We start from the raw sequence: 25699 nt of genomic DNA on the forward strand, positions 1-25699 counted from the left end.
TGAATAAACACCTTTGACCACTCATAGTGTACTTAATTGATTCACGTAATATAATTTGCATTTAAAAAAACAACCATATACATCTTGAAATATAACATACAGTATAAACATGAGCCAGAAGCTAGTGGGACATTTATCGAGACTCTGTACACAAACTGGAAAATAGTAAATGTATTAAACCCAACATGGTTGTTTATTTATACGTTGTTTCATGAAAAGGATATGATTTCATACACGAAAAAGGAATTATGCCTTAACGGCACTGTGTTTGAAAATTTAGCAGTAAGCCCATGGGTGTCAGAGACATTGGACATTAACATAAAATAGTTAAATGTACATCTCAGATGGCTTTTAATGATAAGTGTTCTTACTTTGTCTTCAGAGCTGCAAAAATGTACGTCTGACAGCACTCAAGACTGACACTGAGCCAGTCCCCTGCAGGTCCAGTTCTGCGTAAAGGGGCTCTCTGTGAGTTTTAGCTGGTAGGGGAATAATGGGGATGTTAACATAGTTAACAGTGCTGTTGCTTTGGAGACCATTCTCCAGTGAAACAGGTAGAGGAGCCTGATGGGAAGATTTACCTGAAGAAGAAAAAAAATCCAAAAGCTTAGCCACTGGTTTCCCATTTGAGGTTGTCTATCTATCTATCTATCTATCTATCTCAATCTATCCATCCATCCATCTAGATTAATATACGTAAATACACTGTCCAAAAAAATAAAGGGAACACTTAAACAACACAATGTAATTCCAAGCCAATCAAACTATCCACTCAGGAGGCAACACTGATTGATAATCAATTTCACATGTTTTGCAAATGGAATAGACAACAGGTGGAAATGATTGAAAATTAGCAAGACACCCCCTAAAGAGGAGTGGTTTTACAGGTGGTGACCCCAGACCACTTCTCGGTTCCGATGCTTTCTGGCTGATGTTTTGGTCACTTTTCAATGCTAGTGGTGCTTTTACTCTCGTGGTAGCATGAGACGGAGTCTACAACAGACACATGTGGCTCAGGTAGTGCAGCTCATCCAGGATGGTACATCAATGCGAGCTGTGGGAGGAAGGTTTGCTGTGTCTGTCAGCATAGTGTCCAGAGCATGGAGGCGCTACCAGGAGACAGGCCAGTACATCAGGAGACGTGGAGGAGGCCGCAGGAGGGCAACAACCCAACAGCAGGACCGCTACCTCTGCCTTTGTGCAAGGAGGAGCAGGAGGAGCACTGCCAGAGCCCTGCAAAATGACCTCGAGCAGGCCATAAATGTGCATATGTTTACTTAAACGGTCAGAAACAGATTCCATGAGGGCCCAAAGTCCACAAATAGGGGTTGTGCTAACAGCCCAACACCATGCAAAACATTTGCCATTTGCAGAGATTGGCAAATTCGCCACTGGCGCTCTTCACACTGGTTCACACTGAGGACATGTGACAGACGTGACAGAGCCTGGAGACGCTGTGGAGAACGTTTTGCTGCCTGAAACATCCTCCAGAATGAATGGCTTGGTAATGGTGTGGGGTGGCATTTCTTTGGGGGGGCACACAGCCCTCCATGTGCTCACTAGAGGTAGCCTGACAGCCGTTGGGTACTGAGATGAAATCCTTAGGCCCCTTGTGAGACCATATGCTGGTGCGGTTGGCCCTGGGTTCCTCCTAATGCAAGACAATGCTAGACCTCATGTCGCTGGAGTGTGTCAGCGGTTCCTGCAAGATGAAGACATTGATGCTCTGGACTGGCCCATCCGTTCCCCAGACCTGAATCCAATTGAGCACATCTGGGACATCATGTCTCGCTCCATCCACCAACACCACAATACACCACAGAGTGTCCAGGAGTTGGTGGATGCTTTAGTTCAGGTCTGGGAGGAGATCTTTCAGAAGACAATACGTCACTTTATCAGGAGCATGCCCAGGCGTTGTAGGGAGGTCATACAGGCACTTGGAGGCCACACACACACTACTAAGCCTCATTTTTGATTTGTTTTAAGGACATTACATCAAAGTTGGATCTGCCTGTGTAAGTTTTTCCACTTACATTTTCAGTGTTACTCCAAATCTAGACCTCCATTGGTTAATCAATGTGATTTCCATTGGTCATTTTTGTGTGATTTTGTTGTCAGCACATTCAACTATGTAAAGAACAAAGTATTTAATAAGAATACTTGACTTGTTCAGATCTAGGATGTGTTATTTTAATGTTCCTTTTATTTTTTTGAGCAGTGTATATTAACTCTAAATAGAATGGAAAAAGACAGACATTACTTATACTTATTGGAAGACTCCAATATTAGCAACTGTCTTACCGATGACGGTTTTTGAATTATGCATTCTTAGTGGAAAAGGCAGAGGAGGAGGAGCAGAGGGTGGTCGAGAGGGTTCCGTCCTCTTCTGTCCCGCAAACGTATCAACAACTTCCCCAATTTCCTTATGTTTCTGTCTTGCACAGACAGGAGGGTCTAGTATTTTATCCCAATGTTGTCTTGCCTAAATTTAGAACGCAGTAGTGATCAGAGTCACTCAAGTTGTGAAAATATTTGTATAACTTGTATAAATACATCACACAACGTGAAACTACTAATCAACAGGATGGGTTTTCGTTTAAAATGTTTTAGTATTATAATATTGTAGTTTAATACAAAAGTATTTTTGCATCAAAAGGCCCTTTTTTTGGGCCATTTGATTTTAATACGATTTTGTTTGTTTTCCATAACATGGAGTATGTAGTATCCAATCACGTTGGCGCTTTTCTTTTTTTAACAAAAAAATCATGGGTTTTTTTTATCTGAAATTTTTAAAATGTTAGTTAACGAGTAACGCTAAAATGTACACTGAAATTGAACTCACTGGAAGCAAATCCTCAAAAGTCAAACAACACAATTGTTGTTAGTTAACACACCTTGTATATTTGCAGAAGATGACAGGCCTGATGGTGCATTGGCAATCTAGAAAATAAATGACAAATATTATTAGAAAGACTTTGTTTTCAAGCGCTTTAGAATCAGCTATAGTATAGTGCAAAGAAAAACACATGAACTCGTAATAGCAAAACAAAATACAGAAAATAAGGCTCTTAAGTAGCAGTTATCAAATGTATTCCATAACCCAACAGAACTCTATTACCTTAGACTTTATAGCAAGTAAGATTATGTTATGGTATTTTATTTATATATTTATTTATATAGGGCATTTGTATTGTGTAATTTTTGTTATTTCCTTTGGTTTAAAAAATGCAGTTATAACTAAAATTTCACTCTTCAACTAAACTTTCATTTTCCACTCACAATAGTGGAAAAAGCAAAGACAGCCAACATTCACTACTTAACATGGACATCACTGGAAATGAAAATGTTATCAACACTTTTCAATGTCAATTTATGGACATGTTTTTCTCATTGATGACTGTCACTTTAGGAGAAGTTGTGCTCAAAGTCCTTAAAGTAGGGAGCAAGGTCTCCAATCCTGGCTGGTAAAGCAGGACTTGTGCAAGGCAACATTTGTGAAACACAAAGAAATTAATTTCTCAAGGTTGCTGAGTTGAAAAGAAGAGTTTTACCCCAACTTAAGTTCTTTAATTTCTTCTTGGGTGCCGAGATAGAACCTTTAAGGGCAAACCAATAGCAAATCCCATTTTATGAGAACTCGTACAACACTTGTTTTCTAATGATTTGTATTATATATATGTGTATATTTATATAATAAAAAGAATATGTTAATGTCAAATGTCATTGCCAAATGTGGAGTCACTTTCCTGTTTCCACTCAAATCTAATGGCTACAATTAACCAAACCATAAAAAAGTCTTGTAAATCTTACCAGAGTCACACAACTGGTTCTTGCTGATCGCCACTGCTCTGGTGTAATGTAGTTATCTAAACCATGACTGCACTGAATGGAGAGAGAAGGCTGCTTAATGAGGAAGCAGAGTTATTAGATTGTATCTGAAATGTTCATGATAATTACTGACTGACAGAAAAACAGCAACAGGTGAGAGATTAGAAATGCAAGATTTGATGACAGAATAAACACTTTGAGACATCATACATAATAGACAAAAAGGTCACCAATCCCAAACATGAGAATTTTCAGTATTACAGTATTAGAAATAGTATTTCCTCAGTTCTATCACAAATATTAACTCAGTATTTGTTTCAGAGATACAATTTTTCATACAGTGTATTTCTACCCAAATAATAATGTTTATGTAATCAGGAATTATCTTTATCGAATCTAAAGGACAGGTGTTGTTTCGGTACTATATAAATATACAGTACAACTAATCATTGAGCCTTAATATAACACAGGATTCTACTCTCCCAGTATCTCAAAGAATTTTATCCCTGCTTATAAATGTACTGCCTTCCCTTCTGCTCTCTTCTTCCTCAGCATACACATGATGTAAAAGGAACACAAACTGTCAAAAATCACAAGACATGCTTCTCCCTCTCCTTGTGAATATTTTCCCACTTTAAGAGGGAACATTTTTCCCAAACAATATTAATAGACTATTTAATTGCATATTTTCTTGTGAAGGCTCTAGAAAAAAAACAGAAGGGAAAAAAATAGCAGCTCTGGTTTTTGATGTAAACTGACCCCTATTTTTCCCCGCAGTTATTGGTTTTCTGTGTTAAACATGTCTGTGCCTCAGTGGGTGGCCATATCACCTCATAATAAGGACCTGACTTTGATTCAAACTCACTTACTCTGGCATTTGGATCTTGTCACCATGGTACCAAACCATTAGGATTTCAGACAAATGGAGACTACCCTAGCCATTTGGTAGAGATTTAGGATGCATTCTGTCAAGGAACGATATCCACCAACAAGCTTATTCTGGCACTGTAGTACAGACTGAGCATGTTTATATTCTTGAAACATTTATAAAACACAGTTAAAAAACATTTAGTTCATTTATTACTCATGTTGTGGTAATGATTTTTGATACTCGTGAAATCCAGCAATAATTCCCAGAAATACATTTTTATACTTCTTGATTCTCCAATTATGCTTTTTCTGTTTGCTTTTTCATGAGCTACAGTCGTATAAAAGGAGGCCCTCAGCAAGACTTAATAAAAGATATTTCTTTAACATTACATTTTATGACTATTATTCTCCAGCTAAATCAATCTTACAGTCAATTACAAACCCTTTATAATTTGCAGTGCTATGGTGAGTGAGTATAACCAGATCAAGATAAGATCTGAAATAAAAAATATTTGTATTTGCATACGCATCAGTCATCAGAAGTTTTGTACTTTCCATTTAGGCCCTTGACCAAGAATAGTGAGTGTGTGAAACTGCTAGTACCTGATTTTCTCCATAATCCAAACCTCCAGGAACTTGCTGTGGCCTCGGTGTGGAACTCCCCTCACTGTCTACACAGAGCATATGTTCACTGCCCCAAGAGTGCAAGGGTTGCATTGTGGCTTGACACTGAGCCATGAGTCCTGTGGGACTTCTGGTCATCCTTTGTTCCTGACTAGACCCTCCATCACTACTGCTCATGCTATCCCATTCCAGCTCAGGTTGGCCCTCTATGGAGGACGTATTCCTTTGGGAGAGTGCTTGGAGTAAATTCCTGGGAGTGTCATACTGACGACTGAGCAGACTGGGGATTTGATATTCTGCACGGTGCCTACAGGTTGCACTAGAGCTAGATCTGGATGCACATGGACAGAGGGAGGTAGCTGAACTTTGCTCTAAGGTAAGTGTGGACTGAGAAGGAGGAGATGATGTAGGAACATATGAAGGTGTAGACAGTGGTAGAAGAGGAGGAGGAGGAGAGCCTAAAAGGCTGGTCAAGGAACAAAACTCTTGTACTCCTCCCTGGCAAGCTGTGTCAAGACTCCCTGTAAAGGAGGAGAAGCTCCCTGAATAAGACGACTGACTGGCTGTTGCTATACCAATCCCACTGTCTAAGGAGCTCTGTCGTCCACTATCATGGAGAGCACGAGGATGGAGCGGGTTGGAGGATAGATGAGTCCTGGAGTTTCCCATCAAAGCAGCATAAAGTCGGTCATCTGAACTGCTTAAAGCTTTCAGGGTTGAGGATGCTGTCTCATTTGAGGGATGAGATCCAGTTAATGGCTCCACCCAAAATGGAAGTCTGCTTCCATAGCTTGCATCCGATTGGCTAGAGGAGGAGCTGGAGATGCTACTTTGGTCATCCCCCGCAACAGATGTGTTGAAGCTGTAAGTGGATGCTAAAGGAGTGAGAGATATTGTATCTTATAAAGAGATTTTAACAGATGTTCAGGTGAATTTAGAACAGAAAGAAAAGAGGTTGTTTTTTTGGCAACTTTCTTTTAGAGTTTTAGAGCTCGTCATAAAAAAATAGCTATATGATCTCTAACAATACTGCGTTCCATATTTCTGAATATTACAAATACATAACTATGACAAACAATGTTTTAAAAAAGTCTAATAAATGTCTCACAAATTAAACCTTTGTGTGGACAGAAGGTGTCACAATTAGCCTTACTTGACAAAGTGATGATGCATGCAATACACCACAAAGTGCTCCTGAGTTGCCCATAAGACATGTAGCCATGTGTAAAGTTAAATAGAATAACATACCTGTGCTGCTTGCAAGGCTGCAGATAGACAACATGCTGAGTCTTTTTTCCAGTTCTGATACCTCTTGAATGATCCGTTTCTCAGCTGAATCTGGGTTAGCATTGGGGTCTGCTGTTCATACACACATTTCCCAAAAAAATAAATAAATAAAAAAAAACTGCACAAAAAAATACTCTACCTGTGAGTATTTTCTAGCTCTTTACAAAGACAATGTAATTTTCTTAGAATCATTAAGCAGTCTGACTTTTGCCAAAATAAGTCTGGTTGAAATTAACTATTTTGATGGCATGTATAAAGATACAAACTTGAAAAAAATATTTCAAGGTGATTCATATTTGATCTTTTTGAAGACATCGGATTGTTGATGTTCTTCTGCAAAAATATCTATACGTCATATGTCACTTAGCTAGGCTAGAATATAGTGTAAACTTCATTTTCAGTTGGATATATGTAAGCTGAAGCTGAGTGCTACTGCATTAGCTTCCCTATGAGATGCTCAGTGCGGGAGTGTGTTTCCAACTGCTAACCCAACATGTTAATTAAACATATCCTACAGGAGAATATAGGCGCCTCGAGTGTGTCTTAAAATATCAGTTTAGTGTAATACATTGCCAATTATACATTTAAAGCCTGCTATATATACTTACAGTGTTTGTGTCTGCCAAATGCATGGTGCAGTGGCTCAGGGTGTTTGTGTGCATAGGTGTCAGTGTCAACAAACTAACCCAAGATCTCAGCCTCTGGAATGCAGCAGCTAATGCTAACATATGGACACCAAGTTTTTTCACTATGCTACGTGAGGTGAGGTGTCAACAAAGCTATTCTACGCTAAATATAGCTGCATCTCACTGCACTCAATGTTTTGGGATTACAGTGTGCCTCATAGCAGAGTGACATAGGTTGGCTGACAAGGGAAAAACTTAATTGTAGGCTGGAGCTTAATAAAAAGTGTTTTAATTTGTCTGAATACATTTGTACTGATACGGCTATAGTCATAAATTGGCACACTTTTTTTGCTTGCTTAATCTACAAAAATATTAGTTGCTGTATATTTCCCAGTGCAGCATAAATTCCCAACAAAAATGAATAAATGATTAAATAGAGACAATATCAGCATGTTAAGAATACATACAGGATATTTTTTTGTTATTGGGTTTAGAGTTACAGTATTGTTAGAGCCTCAATATTCATCCTGTACAACTATTCTGATTGCAGCTGTCGTAAAACCCTCTGTCTCGACATTTGTGGCCTCAGAAATGCCCGTGAAATTAGCAGGATGTTCCAATAGAAAAAATCACACATAAGCCATGACCTCTAATGTGGAGGGGGACATTTTTATGTGAAGTTTCCGTTAACATGGCATCTGACATAATGCCAAGCATGCACTTTAAACAGGCAGTAAACCTGGGTCTCTTTTGATTATACGTTTATTAAAATAACTATTTACTACAAAATGTCCCCTCACAAAGCACAGATCATGTTCTAAGCACATCCTGTTATGTCAAATTTTATAATAGTTCAAATTATGTATGTTTGTTTGTGTGACAGCGTGTGTGCACGTATAAGTGTCATCACCTGGCAGGGCAGGTCGCAGGCCATGAGGGGCCCTGCTGCTGGGTGTTATGCCCCTGACAATGCAGTCAAATAGGAAGTTGATATGTTCTCCTTCAGAAGAGGACAAGAAGAAAACACCAGCCCCTTATAGATGGAAAGAGACAAAGACGGAAATTATTATTAGTGACAGGGAGACACGATTCATATATGGACAACTCAAATAAAGAAGATGGAGTTAAAGAAGGCTGTTGGAAAGGCAATTGTTTGCTTAAGACCGTAACATTTTAGCAATCATACTTTGATCTAATTTAGGAAAGCTTGGCCTCATAGCCACATCATCACATCCAATTTAAGATGAGAAACTAAGTCCAAACACTTAACAATATAACTGGTTAAAACATACTGCTGCGCATCTACTTCCTATGAAATTAGAGAAAGAAGAAATGTCTTTACTAATTTAAAAAGCCTTTTATGGTCAGGCAGTATCACATCTAAAAGATCCTTATAAGAAATATATTATGAGAATAAGATGTTGCCATGGAGACTTACAAAAAAATGTGTGCAATACAATTTTTGAAGCACAGTTTTAATAGTTTTTGCTTTAGAAGTTTGTTGGAGCCAAATAGACTCTTGGACAACAAATTCCTTTGTCCTCCTTTGCCCCTGCCACATTAACAAACAATCACAATCAGCATTTGATTAAAGTGTGTTACAAATTCAGTATGTTTAGTGCTGTGGCATTTTTCTAAAACCATTGTTTATAGGATCCTGCCCATTAAAATGGAGTATATATTGCCTTTGTCACCAAGGGAATGCTTATGAGGAATTATAGGAACCTGTACATTTTATCTAATTCTGCCCTATATGTGACGTGATGTGAAGCATCCGTTGTACTCAAAGCTCAACCGACAACTGCTATGTAAAGGGCTTTGCACAGCACAAATGTCAAGTAGTGAATGAGTGAGAGACACGAGCACTGAGCCACAGCTGCCCCAAGTATAAAGGCAATGTGGTCAGAAAACATGCTCTTTCCATTGCCAAGTTTTTCTTTGCAAAAGTTTGTAACCACATCAGTATGTAAAAGAGAATGCCACATTTAATTGAGTTATACGGTACATCAACACCTGTGCTTTGCTAATTTTAAACACAAAATGCAAAATGGTAAAAGAAGCATTGTGCCTTTTATCAGCCAAACACCAAAATGTTAAATAACTTGTTGTGTTACAGTCTTAAAAACACCAGTGGAAATGAATTTTGGTGAGGAGGATTTAATGGACTTTGAACTAATTATGTCAACTCTTTGAGACTTACCCCTTTCATCATAGAACAAGTGTGTTTTTTTTTTTTTTGGTAAGTGCAATAACTCAACATACCATGTGAACCTTCTTTTTTCGCAATGATGGAAGGGATTTTAGCAATTTAGCAACATATGCTTATTTCCCTTTCTCATATTTTTTTGGTAGCGAGGTTATTGTTTCAAAAAAGATTTGTACATGACTGTATAAACAACAGTTGTTAAGTTGTGAATGAAACCTAACAACACAAAAAAAGACTGCTAAGCACAGATATACCTCTCATATACTCATCAAGTTAATGTGTACAAATATATGTTGCAATAATAATATGTTGATAAGCTAAAGCTAAAACTGTCAGCCGATGTTTGCAAGCACACCCAATTGGATAGGCTTAGTGATCACTACAAGGGGAGGCTGGTATTTATAGATGTTGCTCATCAACACTGAAACCGGAGCCTATGGGCCTCATGGCTATTCCTGTAGAAGCTATGAAGCTGTTTAAACACACATTTACAGACACACTCACATCACAGTTCTAAAAAAACCCCCCAACATATTTCCACTTACCTTCATTAAATCAGGGACACAGATGTTATTGGCGCAAGTAAACCTTTCACCAACGAACACTTAGAACTAAAAAAGTTTGCACTCCTCTCATTCTTTCCATTAATATTAACTGGATGTTGAGGCGGCCTGTGTCAAACTGTATTTGGCAAAAACTCTCGCCCAACCACACAAAGCCAGCTCAGAACATACACATCTTTGTTTAGTGGATATGCACACATTGCTTGAGTTATAACAAAGAAAGTAATTCTTAAGTGGATAAAATTACTCCACGGACACTTGAATCACATGTCTGTGTTAAAAACTCTTGAGCACATTCAGTGATGGACTGATTCCCCCAAGATGAAAAACAGAGCACCACAGGAGGTCATTACTACCTGTGGCCATCAAACTCTATAACTCCTTCCTTTGAGAGTCAGACACTTAGATACGGAAGTATTTTATTCATTGTATATATTGGTAACTGTAAATAGTGACAATAGTGTCAGAAATTGAGCAGAAAGAGTGGGGGAATGACATGCTGTAAAGGAGCCAAAGATCAAATTTGAACCCAGGCAACCCCTTTTAAGGACTAAAGCCTCTGTACATAGGGCACAGGGACTAATCAATATATGGCGCAGATAACTAGGCCAACAACACCCCTCGTTTGGGTCTATTTTGGTGCCCCCTCTGGACATATCTCTCAAAGAGTTAAGAGTTAAATCTGTAACACATGTTTTTTTTTTTTTTTTCCTGCAGCATGCTGTTTATTGCCTTGTCTATTAACTACATTGCAGTTAAGGTTTATTAAAACTATCATAGAGAAATTGTCAACCTTTAAGTTGATGGTCTTGTTTATTTATGGCTTATAAATATGAATATTAATATCACAATTATTTTGTTTCATAGCCAGCTCAAAACATCTTACAGGATTTACATTTTAAAAATATGATTTCTTCTTCAAAATATATACTTAAGATCAGAATCTGTTTCCTCTGTTTAATTAGAATTATTATACAAATAATAGCACAAATACTCTGCGTACAACTTATGAAAAAAATTAACTTACTGACTTCAATTAAGGATTTATGTCTGAAGAAACGTACATAAATATTTAAAAGAAGTTCTTTGATCCTAAAGGGCTGACCTCATAACAGGATGTTGAATTATTTCTCTAGCTGTGTCTCAATTCTGGGACTGCATCTTGTGAAGGACAAAGACCTAGCAGCACATTGAAAGGTTATCCAATTTCCAAGGCTGCTTCAAATATGGCAGACAAATGGTGCAAGGGCCATGAAGGATCCATCCAGTGCATACATTCACTGTTGCCCAATAGAAACGTGATGAAGTACTTTCAAGTGCAAGACAATTTTATCTTTAAGTGTAAGTAGGCAGTTTTAATAGTTGAAAAGTTACTATAGGGTAACTGTAGCCAGGACATTCTGTATTTCAAATCATACTGGTTTGATCCCTAGCGGGACAACCCCTGTCCTCCCCACTACTCTGTTATCACGAGATGGAGACTTTCTTAAATTTGAAACAGCACCTATCAAGACCTATCAAGCACTGATAACATCCCAAGTTAAGAGTGGAATAATTTATATCCACTATAATTGTTATATATAATATATTTCTGTCTACAATTTACTTACAGACTCCACAGCGAGTCCCCCCCTCAAACACAAAGCCATTTGGCACAGCCCCATATCGACGTAATGCTGACAACTTCCAGTGGCCAATGATGACAGGTGGTACACGTCTAGTAAGGACCAGTAGATTGTTGCATAGGTGGAGGGAAGCAGGGCCGCTTTCAAGTTTGGTACCTGGCTCCACGTTGACACTGAACCTGTGGACTAATAAACAAAGAGAAAGAGAAGCAGAGAGAAAAGTTTTTGTTGCGTGGATTTCACATCATGTCTCACAACAACATGAAAATCGAAAAATAAATCATAGAACAAATATGATCACACATAAAAATCAACATGGTAGATCACGCATACATTTAAAAAATATATATATATACTTTATTAATCCCCAAGGGGAGATTAGACATTTTAAGCACATTTTAACAAATGAGTGTGGATACAATAATAAAGACGTTCATCAAGCAGTTTTTGCTGAGGCACTTTTCTGTAGCTAATGTCTACATTTCCAAATGTTTCAGAATACCACATACACAAAAGATGAGTGAATACAACACTATAAGAAGAATAAATGTATCCCCCTAAAGAACAAGCACATTTATGCAAGGTTTTTTTTATTTAAAAAAAAAATAAAGAAATATTGAAAGACAAACTTCAATAAAAATTATGTAGAGACCTTAAAGAGTAAGCTCACCTTACTTTGCTTCAAACTGTGTTACACTGACGAAGCAACTCTTCTGTCTGACTTGCACTGTGCTTAGCAAACGATGTAACTGACAGCTACATGGGAACCAGCACAGACACCAGCTTTTAAAGGACCATAGCAGGACGAAATGCTTGAACTAAAGCATGTGTAGTCAGTAAGTCTTGGTATTTGCACTTTGCAAGATGGGACATTTAGCTGAAAGGGTCCCAACATAATGTTGAGACAAAAGCCTCAAAGAGGCACTGTTGACCAAAAGCAGGCAAATGATATGGGAAAGATGTAGTCATCATTCTTGAATTAGAAAGCCCTTGTGACAAATCAAGACTGATACATTTCAAATACATCAAACAGAGAAAACACACTCTAAAGCCATCTCTTACAATAGTTAAACTGAGGCGTCGATTCTCAACATTCAGTTTTACACTTTGGGCTAAAATGTTTGTTGTACTCTTTTTTTTATTGTACCACTCCGTATGCTGGAAAATGTTTTACAACATTAGCTCCTCATTTTAAAACTGCAGTTTTTTTTCATTTCAAGGCTAAACTAAAATGTGAGATATTTAATGACCAAATGCTATGTGAAAAAGGAGTGAGATGGAGCATAAAAAATATCGTGCAGGCTGTATTTTGGACAGAGGATGACAGAGATAACCTTTTTTAAAGTAAGAGGGTAAAGTCAACAAATAAAAATCAGGTCAACCAATGGACAGGTGTTAAAGTATAGTTATTTGGGGTCGCCGGTGGCGCAGCGGCAGTGCGCGCGACCCCACGTATTGAGGCTCAGTCCTCGCACGCGGGCGGCCCAGGCTCGCGTCCGGCCTGTGGCCCATCTCCCGCATGTCTCTCCCCACTCTCTCCCCCCTTTCCGACTCTATCCACTTTCCTCCCTCTATCATTAAAGGCAAAAAGGCCAAAAACAAATCTTTAAAAAAAAAAAAAAAAAAAAGTATAGTTATTTAAATTTCATTAAAAATAGTACATTTCTGATTTTTTATTTAATGAAACTATTTGAAGCTTTTCTTGTGACACTTTATGATTTGAGTCAGCATGTGCAAACTGAAAAAACTCTTCTAACAAGGTAATAATAGTATCCCTAGTAAAAATGTGTGTATCATCAAGTTTACAAGAGTCATGACAGTTGGAGTGTGACTTTTCCTGCAGTCTTCACATTATGCAGGAACAGGCTCTCAAGGAGGAGAACGCAACAATAACTGTTGAGGTGCAGAATTTCTTTTAAGCCTTGATTCAGAACATACTTCAATACACTTGGAATTACCATAATGTCCGGGACATGTCTCTCTCCCGACATTTAACCATATAAAAGTGGATTACATTTTTCTGTTAGGACCTGGGACGCTCTTCTCCTCCTCCCCTTTAGCTAAAAATGTTCTGCATAACATAAAGTTCTGCTGTTCAGTAGATTTTGCAAATTAATGAGAGTAACTTCTCTTCTGAAATATACTTGGAAGAACAGATACAACTTTAGTACATGCCCTCTTCCTTCACCCTATTCTCACATTCCAAAATATTTACTTTATGTCCTTAATCTCCTGCAGGGTTTCCCTTTGGTAGAGGAACATATCAACCGTTAACAACCGGTAACAACACGCACCTTCAGAAAGTGGTCTCCTGAGGCAGAGGAGGCTCTCAGAGACTGTTTTGAGACCGCTGACTGGAGTGCCCTGCAAGAGACTCATGGTGAGGACATTGACGGGGTCACACACTGCACAACTGACTACATGAACTTCTGTATGGACGTTGTGGTTCCCACTAAAACTGTGCGCTGCTTCCCGAACAACAAGCCCTGGATTACCAGTGATGACAAGGAGATCCTCAACAGGAAGAAAAGGGCATTAAAGGAGGGAGACCAGGCAGAGCTGAAGCATGTGCAGGGTGAACTCAAGGTCAGACTCCGAGAGGCAAAGGAGGAGTACAGAAGAAAGGTAGAGCAGAAGCTGCAGAAGAATAACATAAGGGAGGTCTGGGAGGGCATGAAAACCATCACAGGCTGTAAGAAGAAAAACAACAACGCAGAAGACGGGGACCCTGAGAGAGCAAACCAGCTCAACTTGTTTTTTAACAGGTTTGACTGCCCCGTCGCTGCAGCCAGTGCCTGTCCCCCCAGCCCCCCTTCTACACACCCCCTCCCTTCCTCTCACTCCCCCCAACACCTCCACCAGGACAAACACAATCCCCAGAGACAATTCATCCCCCCTCCCCCCCACCATCACCAGGGACCAGGTGAGCAAGGAGCTGAAAAGACTCCGTCCCAGGAAGGCAGCAGGCCCGGACAAGGTGTGTCCCAGGATGCTAAAGGCCTGCTCTGCTGAGCTGGGGGAGCCACTTTAGCACGTCTTCAATATGACCCTGCAGCTCAGGAAGGTTCCTGTGCTCTGGAAGACCTTGTGCCTCACCCCGGTCCCCAAGAAGAAAAACCCCAGTGAGCCAGGCGACTTCAGACCAATCGCTCTGACATCCCACGTTATGAAGACCTTTGAAGGGCTGCTGCTCCAACACCTGAGACCCCAAGTCCAACACGCACAGGATCCCCTGCAGTTTGCATACCAGGCAAAGGTGGGCGTGGACGATGCCATTCTCTATCTGCTACACAGGGCTTACTCTCAGCTGGACAAAGGGAGCAGCGTGATAAGAATCATGTTCTTTGATTTCTCAAGCGCTTTTTACACCATCCATCCCCTCCTACAGAGAGACAAGCTGACCGAGATGAGGGTGGACTCGCACCTGGTGAGGTGGATTACTGACTACCTCACAGAGAGACCACAGTACGTCAGACTGAAGGACTGCACATCTGACACAGTGGTCAGCAGCACTGGAGCACCACAGGGGACTGTGCTCTCCCCCGTCCTGTTCACCCTGTATACCTCTGACTTCCAGTATAACTCTGAGCTCTGCCACATGCAGAAATACTCGGACGACACTGTGATAGTTGGTTGTGTCAGGGATGGACAGGAGGAGGAGTACAGGAGCCCTACGGGTACCTGGGGCTGCAACTGGATGACAAGCTGGACTGGTTGCCTAACATGGACACTACCTGCAGGAAGGGACAGAGTCGTCTGTACTTCCTGCGAACGCCCGGTGGTCCTTCAACATCTGCAAAAAGCTCCTGCAGATGTTCTACCAGTCTGTGGTGTCCAGTGCCCTCTTCTACGCAGTGGTGTGCTGGGGAGGAAGCTGCAAGAAGAGGGATGCAGCATGCCTGGACAGACTGGTGAGGAGGGCTGGCTCTGTGGTGGGTACAGAGCTGGACTCACTGGTGACAGTGGTAGAGAGAAGGACTCAGGACAAAATACTCTCCATCATGGACAACACACACCACCCCCTGCACAGCACCTTCACCGGGCAGAGGAGCATGTTCAGTGATAGACTGCTGTCACAGTCGTGCTCCACGGACAGACTCAAGAACTCTTTTGTCCCCCTGGCCATAAGACTGTACAACACTTCACTGTCACGGCATTGAAGAAGCACACGGTGAATCCTGGACTAATTTCTCACTTTTTTTTTCTCACTCCTCATCTGCACCTCAAAGACCTCTGTACATACACATGTAACTAGTTTCTAGAAGGTCAGCCCTTGTTTCCAAGGCTCTTTAACTGTTTACAGGTCTCTTCTAACCAGCACACATGTTTTTCTCTCCTCACAGGTTTTGTACATTATGCTATATAAGTTTTAAGTCTAATGCTAATGCCAACTGCACAGGTTTAACCTGTAATTATATTTACTCTTAGTCACATAGGGGCTGCTAAATCTTGTTTGGGGGATTATTGTATACAGGGGGGAGGGGGGACAGCGGGTGTGTATTGTAACCAATGTCTTGTGTCCTGCCTGTCTGTATACTGCTACTGGATGCCCTGAATTTCCCTCAGGATCAATAAAGTATCGATCTATCGATCTATCGATCTATCTATCTATCTATCTATCTATCTATCTATCTATCTATCTATCTATCTATCTATCTATCTATCTATCTGCACTGCTGACCTCAGAGTCAGCCTCCAGTTGGACACTTTAATGCATATTGATAGTCACCTTACTGAGCACTGGTCACTTTAATGATAATCACCCTAATTATGTCTGGTTTCATCCTACCGTATTGTTATGCTACATCTGTATGGGTTGACATGATCACCCTAACTAGGTCAAGTTTCACTCTATTGCCTTGACACTCAATGCTGATCTGCTCCTCAATAGATGGGTACTTCAATGACAATCACCCTTATCACTCCTGGTTTCACCTTATTGTTTTGGACACTTAATGCTGGTCTCACCTTATTGTTTTGGATACTTAATGCTAATCACTGCTCCTTTATGTTGCTGAGCATTTTAATGGCCCAATCTGCATCCCTAACTGTCTGCATTGACTGTTTGACTGTACTCACCCCTGGCACTACCTCAAACACTGTACATGCACAAATAACACTTGCTTCTAGAAGGTCAGCACTTTTTGTTTCTACGGCTCTTTAACTGTTTACAGGTCTCTTTTAATCAGCGTTTTTCTCTCCTTCACAGGTTATGTACATTTATGCTATATAAGTTTAAGTCTAATGCTAACTGCACAGGTTTAACCTGTAATTATGTTTACTCTTAGGGGCTGCTAAATCTTATTTGGGGATTATTGTATACAGAAGGGAGGGGGACAGCGGGTGTGTATTGTAACTAATGTCTTGTGTCCTGCCTGTCTGTATACTGCTACTATCTGTCTGTCTATCTATCTGTCTGTCTATCTATCTATCTATCTATCTATCTATCTATCTATCTATCTATCTATCTATCTATCTATCTATCTATCTATCTATCTATCTATCTATCTATCTATCTATCTATCTATCTATCTATCTATCTATCTATCCATCCATCCATCCATCCATCCATCCATCCATCCATCCATCCATCCATCTATCTATCATATTTGCAAGCCCCCCCACTGTCATGGTGTTTGTGTGTGAAGGATTTCTCGTGTAGTGCTTGTGTTTATATGTTTAGTCTTTAGTGTTTCCAGTTTTAATTTCAAATGTCTTCTCACTGTGTTTCTCTGAGTTTTCCTACATCCTTTAGTTCCTTGTGTTTCTTCAGAGTTCCATGTTTTACTACAAAGTGCTCTGTGTTGTCTTTCTATGTTTCCCTCCTGTCTTGATTACCCTGATTGTCCTCACCTGTCTTATTAGTCTCACCTGTGGCTGATTACCCCAGGTCTATTTAGTCTCTGTGTTCCTTCCCTCATGTTGTCAGTTCAGTGTAGTTTATCCGTTGAGTGTCATGTGTAATCCGAAGTCTTTAACTTGTTGTTTGTCTCCCTCTTCTCCGTGGATTTAGTTAGTGCTTTTGGTTCCGCTACCAAAAGCAACTTGCGACTTATTTTGTTTTTCTCCTAGTGGTTTTGTTGGACAACTTGGGAATATTCTTTGAGTGTGTTGTTTTTTGGCTTTTGTTTCATAAATATTAGTTTTTTTTACTGCAATTGGGTCCACCTCCCTGTTTTTCTATCTCTGAATGTGACAGAATGAACTGACCACGCTATGGACCTAGCAGGTTTTTTTTCTTTGGATTTACATGAGGTTACAAAGAACCTCACATGATTTCACAATGACTTTAGGGATTGTTCGGATGAGGGAAGAATGGCAGCTCTTTCTGAGGCTCGAAAGGAGATTAACTCAAGACCTTGGCTTAAGCATATGCTTCCCGGACAAAAATATTTTTTGATCCCCGAGTTTTTGCCCTTGAGTCAAGTCATCCAAAGCAGCCTAAGGCCTCGTTTACACGGAGACGCTGTTACAGTAAAACGAAACAGTTGAGTATCAGATTGGCCTTTCATTCACACGGTGTCGGTGTTTCACGGGGGTGAAAACGCAAGCTTTTGAATTCGACCTCCAGGGTGGAGCAAAACTGATACGGGGGGCGTATCGCAGTCATGTGAACGAAACGGAGCGAACTCTCTGGCTGCGATGACCTCACCACATTCCCCCATAAATTTGGACATGCGCAGTAGTCAAGAACAAACAACAATGGCAGTGGATTCATTTGTGCTAGGTGCTTCAGCAGCTATTCGCGTTGTATAGTCTTATAAAACAGAACCTTGATATGATACATCGTGTATGTCGCCGCCGAAAGAGCACTGAATACTTGCGGCAAATAGTTCAACCTTTACCCAAGCGCAGGGCGACCATATGCAGCATTTGGGGAAGACTCGGGAGAACAAGACGCTAAAGAGGATGTTGTGGAGGAAGTGGTTATACTGGTGAGTGTTGCGCTGTAAAGTTTCACTGCCCACTACTGGCCAGGCGTGAGAACTACATCGTTTTCACTCAGGCAAGACCTGCCGCGTAGACGATTTGTACTTCGAATCCGGAGTGGGGTTGTTTCGATGCGTTTCTGTCACACTGTTACACTCCGTGTAAACGGGGCCTAAGCCTCAGTCCAGGCCTCAACCAAGGCCTCAACTTGAGCCTCGGCCTAGAACTCAGTCCTCAGCCTAGTTCTCAGCTCAAACCTCAGCCCAGGCTTCGGCCTCCTGGTGCCTCAGAGCCTCTGCTTCCTGGTACCGCAGAGCGCCCCCTGTTTCCTGTTCCTGAAGAGTGCCTCACGCTTTTCTTATCCGGATTCTGCAAAGGAGGTCGGGTTGGCACCGGATGTCTACTCGGCGGTCGTCATCTGACGACTTCTCCTCGGCGGTCCGGCCAATACCTGACCTTCCCTCGGCAGTCTGGCTGACAGCTGATGATGTCTCCTCGGTGGTCCGGCCAACACTTAACGATGTCCCCTCGGCAGTCTGGCCGACACCTGACAACGTCTCCTCTGGGGTCCAGCCATCTCCTGACCATCCCCCGGTGTTTGGCACCGGCCACTTGTTGGTGGTTCTGCTGGCTACTGGGCTCTTGGCAAAGAACCTTCCCCATCACTGGGTTCCCCCTGAACTAATCCCCGTGGTGGGTCAGCAATCTGGTCATCACCCAGAACTGATTCCCATGGTTGGTCAGCCACCTGGACGTCCCCCTGAACTGATTCACGTAATTGGTCAGTCACCTGGCCGCCCCCCTGAACTGCATCCAGTGTTTGGGTGGCCTCCAGGCTGCCCACCTGAACTTTCCGTGGTGTTTGGTTGGCCTTGGGTCCGTCCACCTAAACTATCCTGGCCGCCCACCTGGACTATCCCCTTCATTTGGTCTGCCTCTGGGCAATCCACCTGATTTAGCCCCCGCGTTTGGTCTTCATCCTGGCCGCCCACCTGAACTATTCCCCGGATTTGGTCGGCCTTCCGACGCCCACTTGAACTATCCCCCATGTCTGATTGGCCTCCAGGCCATCCTACCTTTTTGGCTTGTATGCCTGAAGGTTGATTTCAGTGGCAAAGTATTGTTTGAATCAAAGACATGAATGTAAAAGAGTGTGGAATGGGAATAGAATGCCACTTTTTTTTTTACGACGACTAAATGAATGAATTAATATTCATATTAAAGGGCTATTTCACCAATTTGCATTATTAGCTTTGTATCATTAGAAACCTGGTGGTATTTTTGAATGGTTGTGCATCCTGTCCTCACTTTTCCCTAAGACGAGAAAGTTCTGCATTTCTTGTCTGAAAAAGGTGCCTCGGATAACGCAAAATCATAATTTTGCATCTTTGGAGGCTGCTTTGGTAAGAGGGAGTGAAACTACATCGCTAGTTCCTCATGTTTTCGACCAACTGATGCTATAGACCTATCTGTAGATCAGACGGTGGGACCTCACTGCCAGAATTTAAAAGTAACATCTGCCTCCTTGCTAGGATGCTATGCTAACAAGCTGTTGTATACCCATTGTACTTTTGTATTACAACGAATAAAGAAGGAGACAACATATGTACACAACATATTCCTCCCCTTTACTTTTGATGTTCTCTGAACAAAAGCAAAACATTTAACAATCATAGAATGTTCTCTTTAAAGTCTCTCACTCTTTTCGCACTCTTTTCAATTACGTAACAGTTCTTATCAACTGGATATCTTATTTTTATAATGAACTGTTAACAACTTCTATGGCTATAGAACTTTTGCCTGAACTAGGGAAAGAGGGTAGACTACCTCAATTCCCAGACTGAACTCTGGGGATTATTCTGCCCCAATGTGGAGGGTTAGTCTCTAACTACAACAACAGTCTATCAGGGGGTCGTCTGACTCTTCTAGGGAAAGTACGACCTAGAGGTAAGTCAGTTACATCAGTTACATAGTCTCTTGGTGGTGACTCTACAAGTCCTGGTATGGGTGATGCCAGTTGTAGGCACCTGAGCAGGTCTGGGTGTGCCTGGGACAGTGTCCATTCCTGAAGGTTGCATCTGGGGTGGTTCTGGTGATGGGTGCACACCAGCTCTGGAACAAGGGATGTTGGCTGAGATGAGTCACCACAGGAACCAGAAGTGTGGAGCAGTTGATCGATGTGTCTTCTCCAGATGAGATGATCCCTGGTTTCTACTGTATATGACACAGGACCTGTTTTTGCAACCACTGTTGCCGGCATCCACTTTATCCCTTTGGTGTAATTTCGGGCAAGCACACTGTCTCCAGCTGTGAAACGCCGAAACTTTGCTTTTGTTCTTCTCTCCACTTGAGCTCTCTGTTGAAGGTGCATGACATCTTTTGTCTTTTGAGGTCTCAGGAGGTCAAGTCGAGTGCGGAGCTGTCTCTTGAGCATAGCCGAGGCAGGAGACACCTTGGTGGTAGCATGAGGTGTGTTTCTGTAAGACAACAGGAAAGCACTGAGGCGCCTGTTGAGAGACTGTGTGCCTTGCGATGTTGTGAGAGCTTACTTCATGGTCTGTACAAATCTTTCAGCGAGCCCAATTGTAGCTGGGTGATACGGTGCAGACTTGATGTGTTGAATGCCATTCTCCTCCATGAATGTCTCAAACTCTTCAGACACTAGTTGTGGGCCGTTATCACTAACAAGCTGTTGTGGCAGACCAAAACGGCTGAAAATAGACCTTAGTGCTTCGATGGTTCTCTCTGAAGAGGTGCTCTTCATGACGACAACCTCAGGCCATTTGCTGTGGGCGTCGACTATGACTAAAAACATGCGGTTCTCTAATGGCCCAGCAAAGTCTATATGGACTCTTTGCCACGGTTCTTCCGGCCAGTCCCACGGGTGTAATGGACCTAGCTGTGGGAGGTTTCTCTGTTTCTGGCAAGCAGAACAAGACTTTGCTTTCTCCTCAATAACTGCATCAAGACCTGGCCACCAGAAATAACTGCATGCTATTTCTTTCATCCGTACAACCCCACAGTGTCCAGAGTGGAGCTTGTCAAGCACTTTCTCTCTCAGTGGTGGTGGAATAATGACACGAAAGCCCCACAAGAGGCATCCAGACTGGACTGAGAGCTTGTTTCTTCTCACCAGGTAAGGCTTCAGGCTCGGTGTCATTTCCCCTCTCCTCCCACAAGTGATGATGTCCAAAACCTCAGACATGATTGGGTCTGTGCGTGTGTGTTTCTTAACATGAGTCGAGGTTACCGGAGCTGGAGTCACTGCCTTGAAGTAGAAGATGTCAGCTTGTGTTGATTCAGTGTGTTTGACAGGCAATGTGAGCCTTGAGAGCCCATCAGCATTTCCGTGCAGGTCTGACTTCCTGTACTTAATGTCATACTGGTGGGCAGACAATAACAGAGCCCATCGCTGCATACGACTGGCCGCAAGCGATGGAATACCAGTATGAGGACCAAAGATAGAGGTAAGAGGTCGATGGTGAGTCAGTAGCGTGAATTTCCTGCCGAAGAGATGGTGAAATTTCTTCACTCCAAACACTATAGATAAGGCTTCACGCTCAATCTGTGCGTAATTGCTGTCAGCTTTGCTCAGTGTCCGTGATGCAAAGGCGATTGGCCTCTCTTCCCCTGATGGCATAATGTGTGACACTACTGCGCCCACACCATACAGCAAGGCGTCACATGTGGTAACATAGGGTCAAAATGAGTGAGGGCCTCCGACGTAGAAAGGGCTATCTTCACTTCTTTGAAAGCTCTCTCACATTTGTCTGTCCATTTCCATGTCTTGGTTTTGTTAAGAAGCTCATGGAGCGGCTTCAACTTGTTAGCGAGGTTGGGCACGATCCTTGCGTAGTATGTCAGCAAGCCCAGGAATGACTCAACTGGCTCACATTCTTCGGGGATGGAGCCTCCACAATAGCCTTCACCTTTGATGGTGCTTTGTGGAGTCCGAAGCTGTCAATGACATGCCCCAGGTACTCGACAGATGGTCGAAAAAACTCACACTTGTCTTTCCTGACTTTCAGACCATATTCCTCCAGCCTTTGCAGTGTCGCATCCAGGTTCCTTAAGTGTGACTGTTCGTCTGGTCCAGTGATGAGCAGGTCATCCAAGTAGCACTGGACCCCTGGAAGTCCACTCAGAATCTGGTCCATTGCTCTCTGGAACAGTGCTGGAGCAGAGGTAATCCCAAAAGGAAGCCTACGGTACCTATATAGACCTTTGTGTGTCACTATGGTCAACAGTTCCTGTGACTCTGGATCAACATGCATCTGGAGATATGCCTGACATATATCGATCTTACTAAACTTCTGACCTCCCGCTAAACATGAGAAGAGGTCATCGATAAGGGGTAACGGATACTGTTCTACAGTCAAGATGGGGTTTAGGGTCACTTTAAAATCACCGCAGATCCTTGGAGCCCCATCCTTTTTCATGACTGGAACGATTGGTCTTGCCCATTCACTTGTACTCACAGGTTCAAATACTCCACTCTTCACTAATCTGTCTAACTCTGCCTCTACCTTGGGTTTAATGGCATATGGGACAGGCCTAGCTTTCAGACACTTTGGTGTGCTTCCTGGTTTGAGTGCCAGCTTAACTGTGATGTCTTTCATGCTGCCAAGTTCTCTGTCAAAAACTTTGGAGTGCTTCTTCAAGATCTCCTGTAGGGGGGCTGTGTCTCCATCATTAACCAGAAACACTTCCTGCAAGTTCAATCGGAGTTTTCTCAGCCATCTGTGACCTAGCAGAGCTGATCGGTTTCCTGAAATTATGTACAATGGAAGAGTCATTGTCTGATTGTTGTGTACAACAGTTACATCCACGACCCCCAACACAGGGACAGGCTCACCAGTGTAAGTCCTTAACTTCAACTTTGTCTCTCGAAGGGTAAGATGCTTAAGCTTTTCCTTGTAAACAGCTTCTGAAACCATGGAAACACGCGTACCAGTGTCCACTTGCATCCGAACTGCTCGGTTTTCTAACAGAGGAGTAACCCAGTATTCATCATCACTGTCAGTCACAGATAAAACATACACTGTATCTTCATCATCAGACTCACAGTCACTCTGCTCGTCTTGTTCATGTTCAATCTTGTTCACACGTTTCTTCTTGTTTCTGTAGAAACCACTTTTCTGTGTGTCGGTGTGCTGTTTTTGTGTCTGCATCTTTTTACTTTTACAGACATGCTCAATATGGCCTTTCTTACCACAGTTTCTGCAAAGTCCTTACACCAACACTCTGATGCTTGATGCCCTGTTTTCCCACAACAGTAGCATGGCTTGCTAATTGTCTTGCTTTTGGGCTCAAGGGACAACTTATGCACTTGGGTTGATGCACTTAGCTGCTGTGCTTCTCGAGCGGCCATCTCCATTGATGTACTTATTTCAATGGCCTTTCCCAATGTCAGGTTAGCCTCTGTAAGCAGGCGTTTTTGAATTGACTCACCGCGAAGACCACACACCAATCTGTCACGTATGGTGTCATTGAGTGAAAATCCAAATTCACAGTGCTCAGATAAGCGTTTCAGTACTGCTACAAATTGTGCAACAGACTCACCCTCTTCCTGGTTCCTTTGATGGAATCTGAACCACTCTGCAATAATCGTGGCTTAGATTGATATTTTTAATGTTGTCACTATTTGGCCATAGGACTTGTCTCCTGGCTTGTCAGGTTGCACTAAACTACGCAGTAGATGGAATGTTTTTCCACCCACAATGCTCAAGAAGGTCGGCACTTTGACATCGTCTTTAATCTTGTTTGCGAGCACAAAGTACTCAAATCTCTGTGTATGAACTCCATTGTTCAGTATTTTCTTCAAACGGTCCAATATTTCCGACAAGTGCAGCCATATTCACGTAACTTTAACTTAATTCCTCTGATTTCAGCAATTAGCTTTATCCTTGTGATTATTTCCACAGTTTATCAGTTCTCTTCTTCTTCTTTTTTTTTTTTTTTTTGACTTTTATTTTTGTAGTCCTAATGCAGATCTTCCCCTTGTAGAGTCTCTTTCAAGTCTCCTTTTTACCATGGAGATTCTTCCTCCTCCTCCTGCAGCAGCAGCGCTGTCAGTGCTGTCTCACCCACATGGCAGGCAGCAGGCACGTCACCTAGGTTCGGCTTCGCGCTGTACACGCGGGAATAAACACGTCAAACTCGGACTTTCTACCGAAAATAACAAACACAATGCGAGAACGCTCCACCTTGTCACCAGTTTTGTTGTATACCCGTTGTACTTTTGTATTACAACTAATAAAGAAGGAACATGAGACCAGGGAAGTTGCTCTTAACGTGTATTAACTCCTCACTCAGGACTGAATACCATGACAACAGAAGGGGGCGTGACGGTATCTTAGAAGGGACAAACTTAGGCTGTCAATACACAACACAAGCTCTGTGAGGAAAGCTAAGAAGAATCTACAATTTTGTAGGTCTTGTGCTTAAATCGATGTTTGTGGCTATCTCTACAAGCGGCATTATGGCAATGAGCAGTTGAAACTGCTGGAGGAACAGGAGGCGGCTGCTGCTAATAGGCAGGTCTTGGGCCTTGGTTGCAGGCTGCAGCTGAAACAAAAGACCTGCCGGTCAGCGGTGGTAAGGACAAAGAGCCCATGCCGGGTTGAGCTGGGGCAGACTAGAGGTTGTCAGTGCTCTCACTGTTTGCCTACGGAAACAGACAGAGTACATTTGCTGGCTAGAATTTGTAAGATGTCTATTACCTCTGGAAGAAATCTTGGAATTGGGCATATAGACTGCAAATAGAGCACACTAGCTTCAGTGGGAATGGCTTGCTGTGCATTCTGACCTTCTCCAAGGCTGTAGCAAACCCGGGAATCCCAGGCCAGTAGGGCATCTCGACTGTTAAAGCCCAGGACCAGCGTGTGTGCCAGGCAGATGATTGAGAGGGTGTAGGATACTCCATCATATCCAGCCCCTGGTTCCACGCCACAAATCCCCTTAATGGTCACAGAAATGTCCAATGAGAAATATATTTTAAAACAGTTTTTGTTTATCACAAATAATTACATTCTACAATATAAAAAAAAACGCATGATTTTTTTCAATACTTGTTTCCTTTTAAACCACTGAGTTCTACCGAAATACAAGCATTAATAATAAGATGGATGATGTTTGGTT

The 25699-nt window shown here is 42.0% G+C and overlaps 1 protein-coding gene across 11 annotated transcripts in view; it reads right to left on the reverse strand.

Annotated features, from left to right (window-relative positions):
* LOC306820122 (protein Dok-7-like) overlaps positions 1-25699 on the reverse strand; it is a 214591-nt gene that overhangs the window by 182292 nt on the left and 6600 nt on the right. Inside the window, exons 1-10 of one of the 11 annotated variants that reach the window (XM_079337822.1) lie at positions 25368-25416; positions 13924-13993; positions 11615-11815; positions 8146-8268; positions 6571-6681; positions 5302-6197; positions 3811-3903; positions 2895-2940; positions 2302-2454; positions 16-581 (exon numbers count right to left, since the gene is read on the reverse strand). In XM_079337822.1, coding sequence (XP_079193948.1) covers positions 379-581; positions 2302-2454; positions 2895-2940; positions 3811-3903; positions 5302-6197; positions 6571-6681; positions 8146-8268; positions 11615-11815; positions 13924-13993; positions 25368-25415 — 1944 coding nt within the window. In that variant the 5' untranslated portion in view covers position 25416 and the 3' untranslated portion in view covers positions 16-378. The other 10 variants (XR_013778640.1, XM_079337824.1, XM_079337825.1 and 7 more) reach the window with 10 other exon arrangements.

The sequence above is a fragment of the Symphodus melops genome, assembly GCF_947650265.1.
Source record: "Symphodus melops genome assembly, chromosome: 2".
NCBI lineage: Eukaryota > Metazoa > Chordata > Actinopteri > Labriformes > Labridae > Symphodus > Symphodus melops.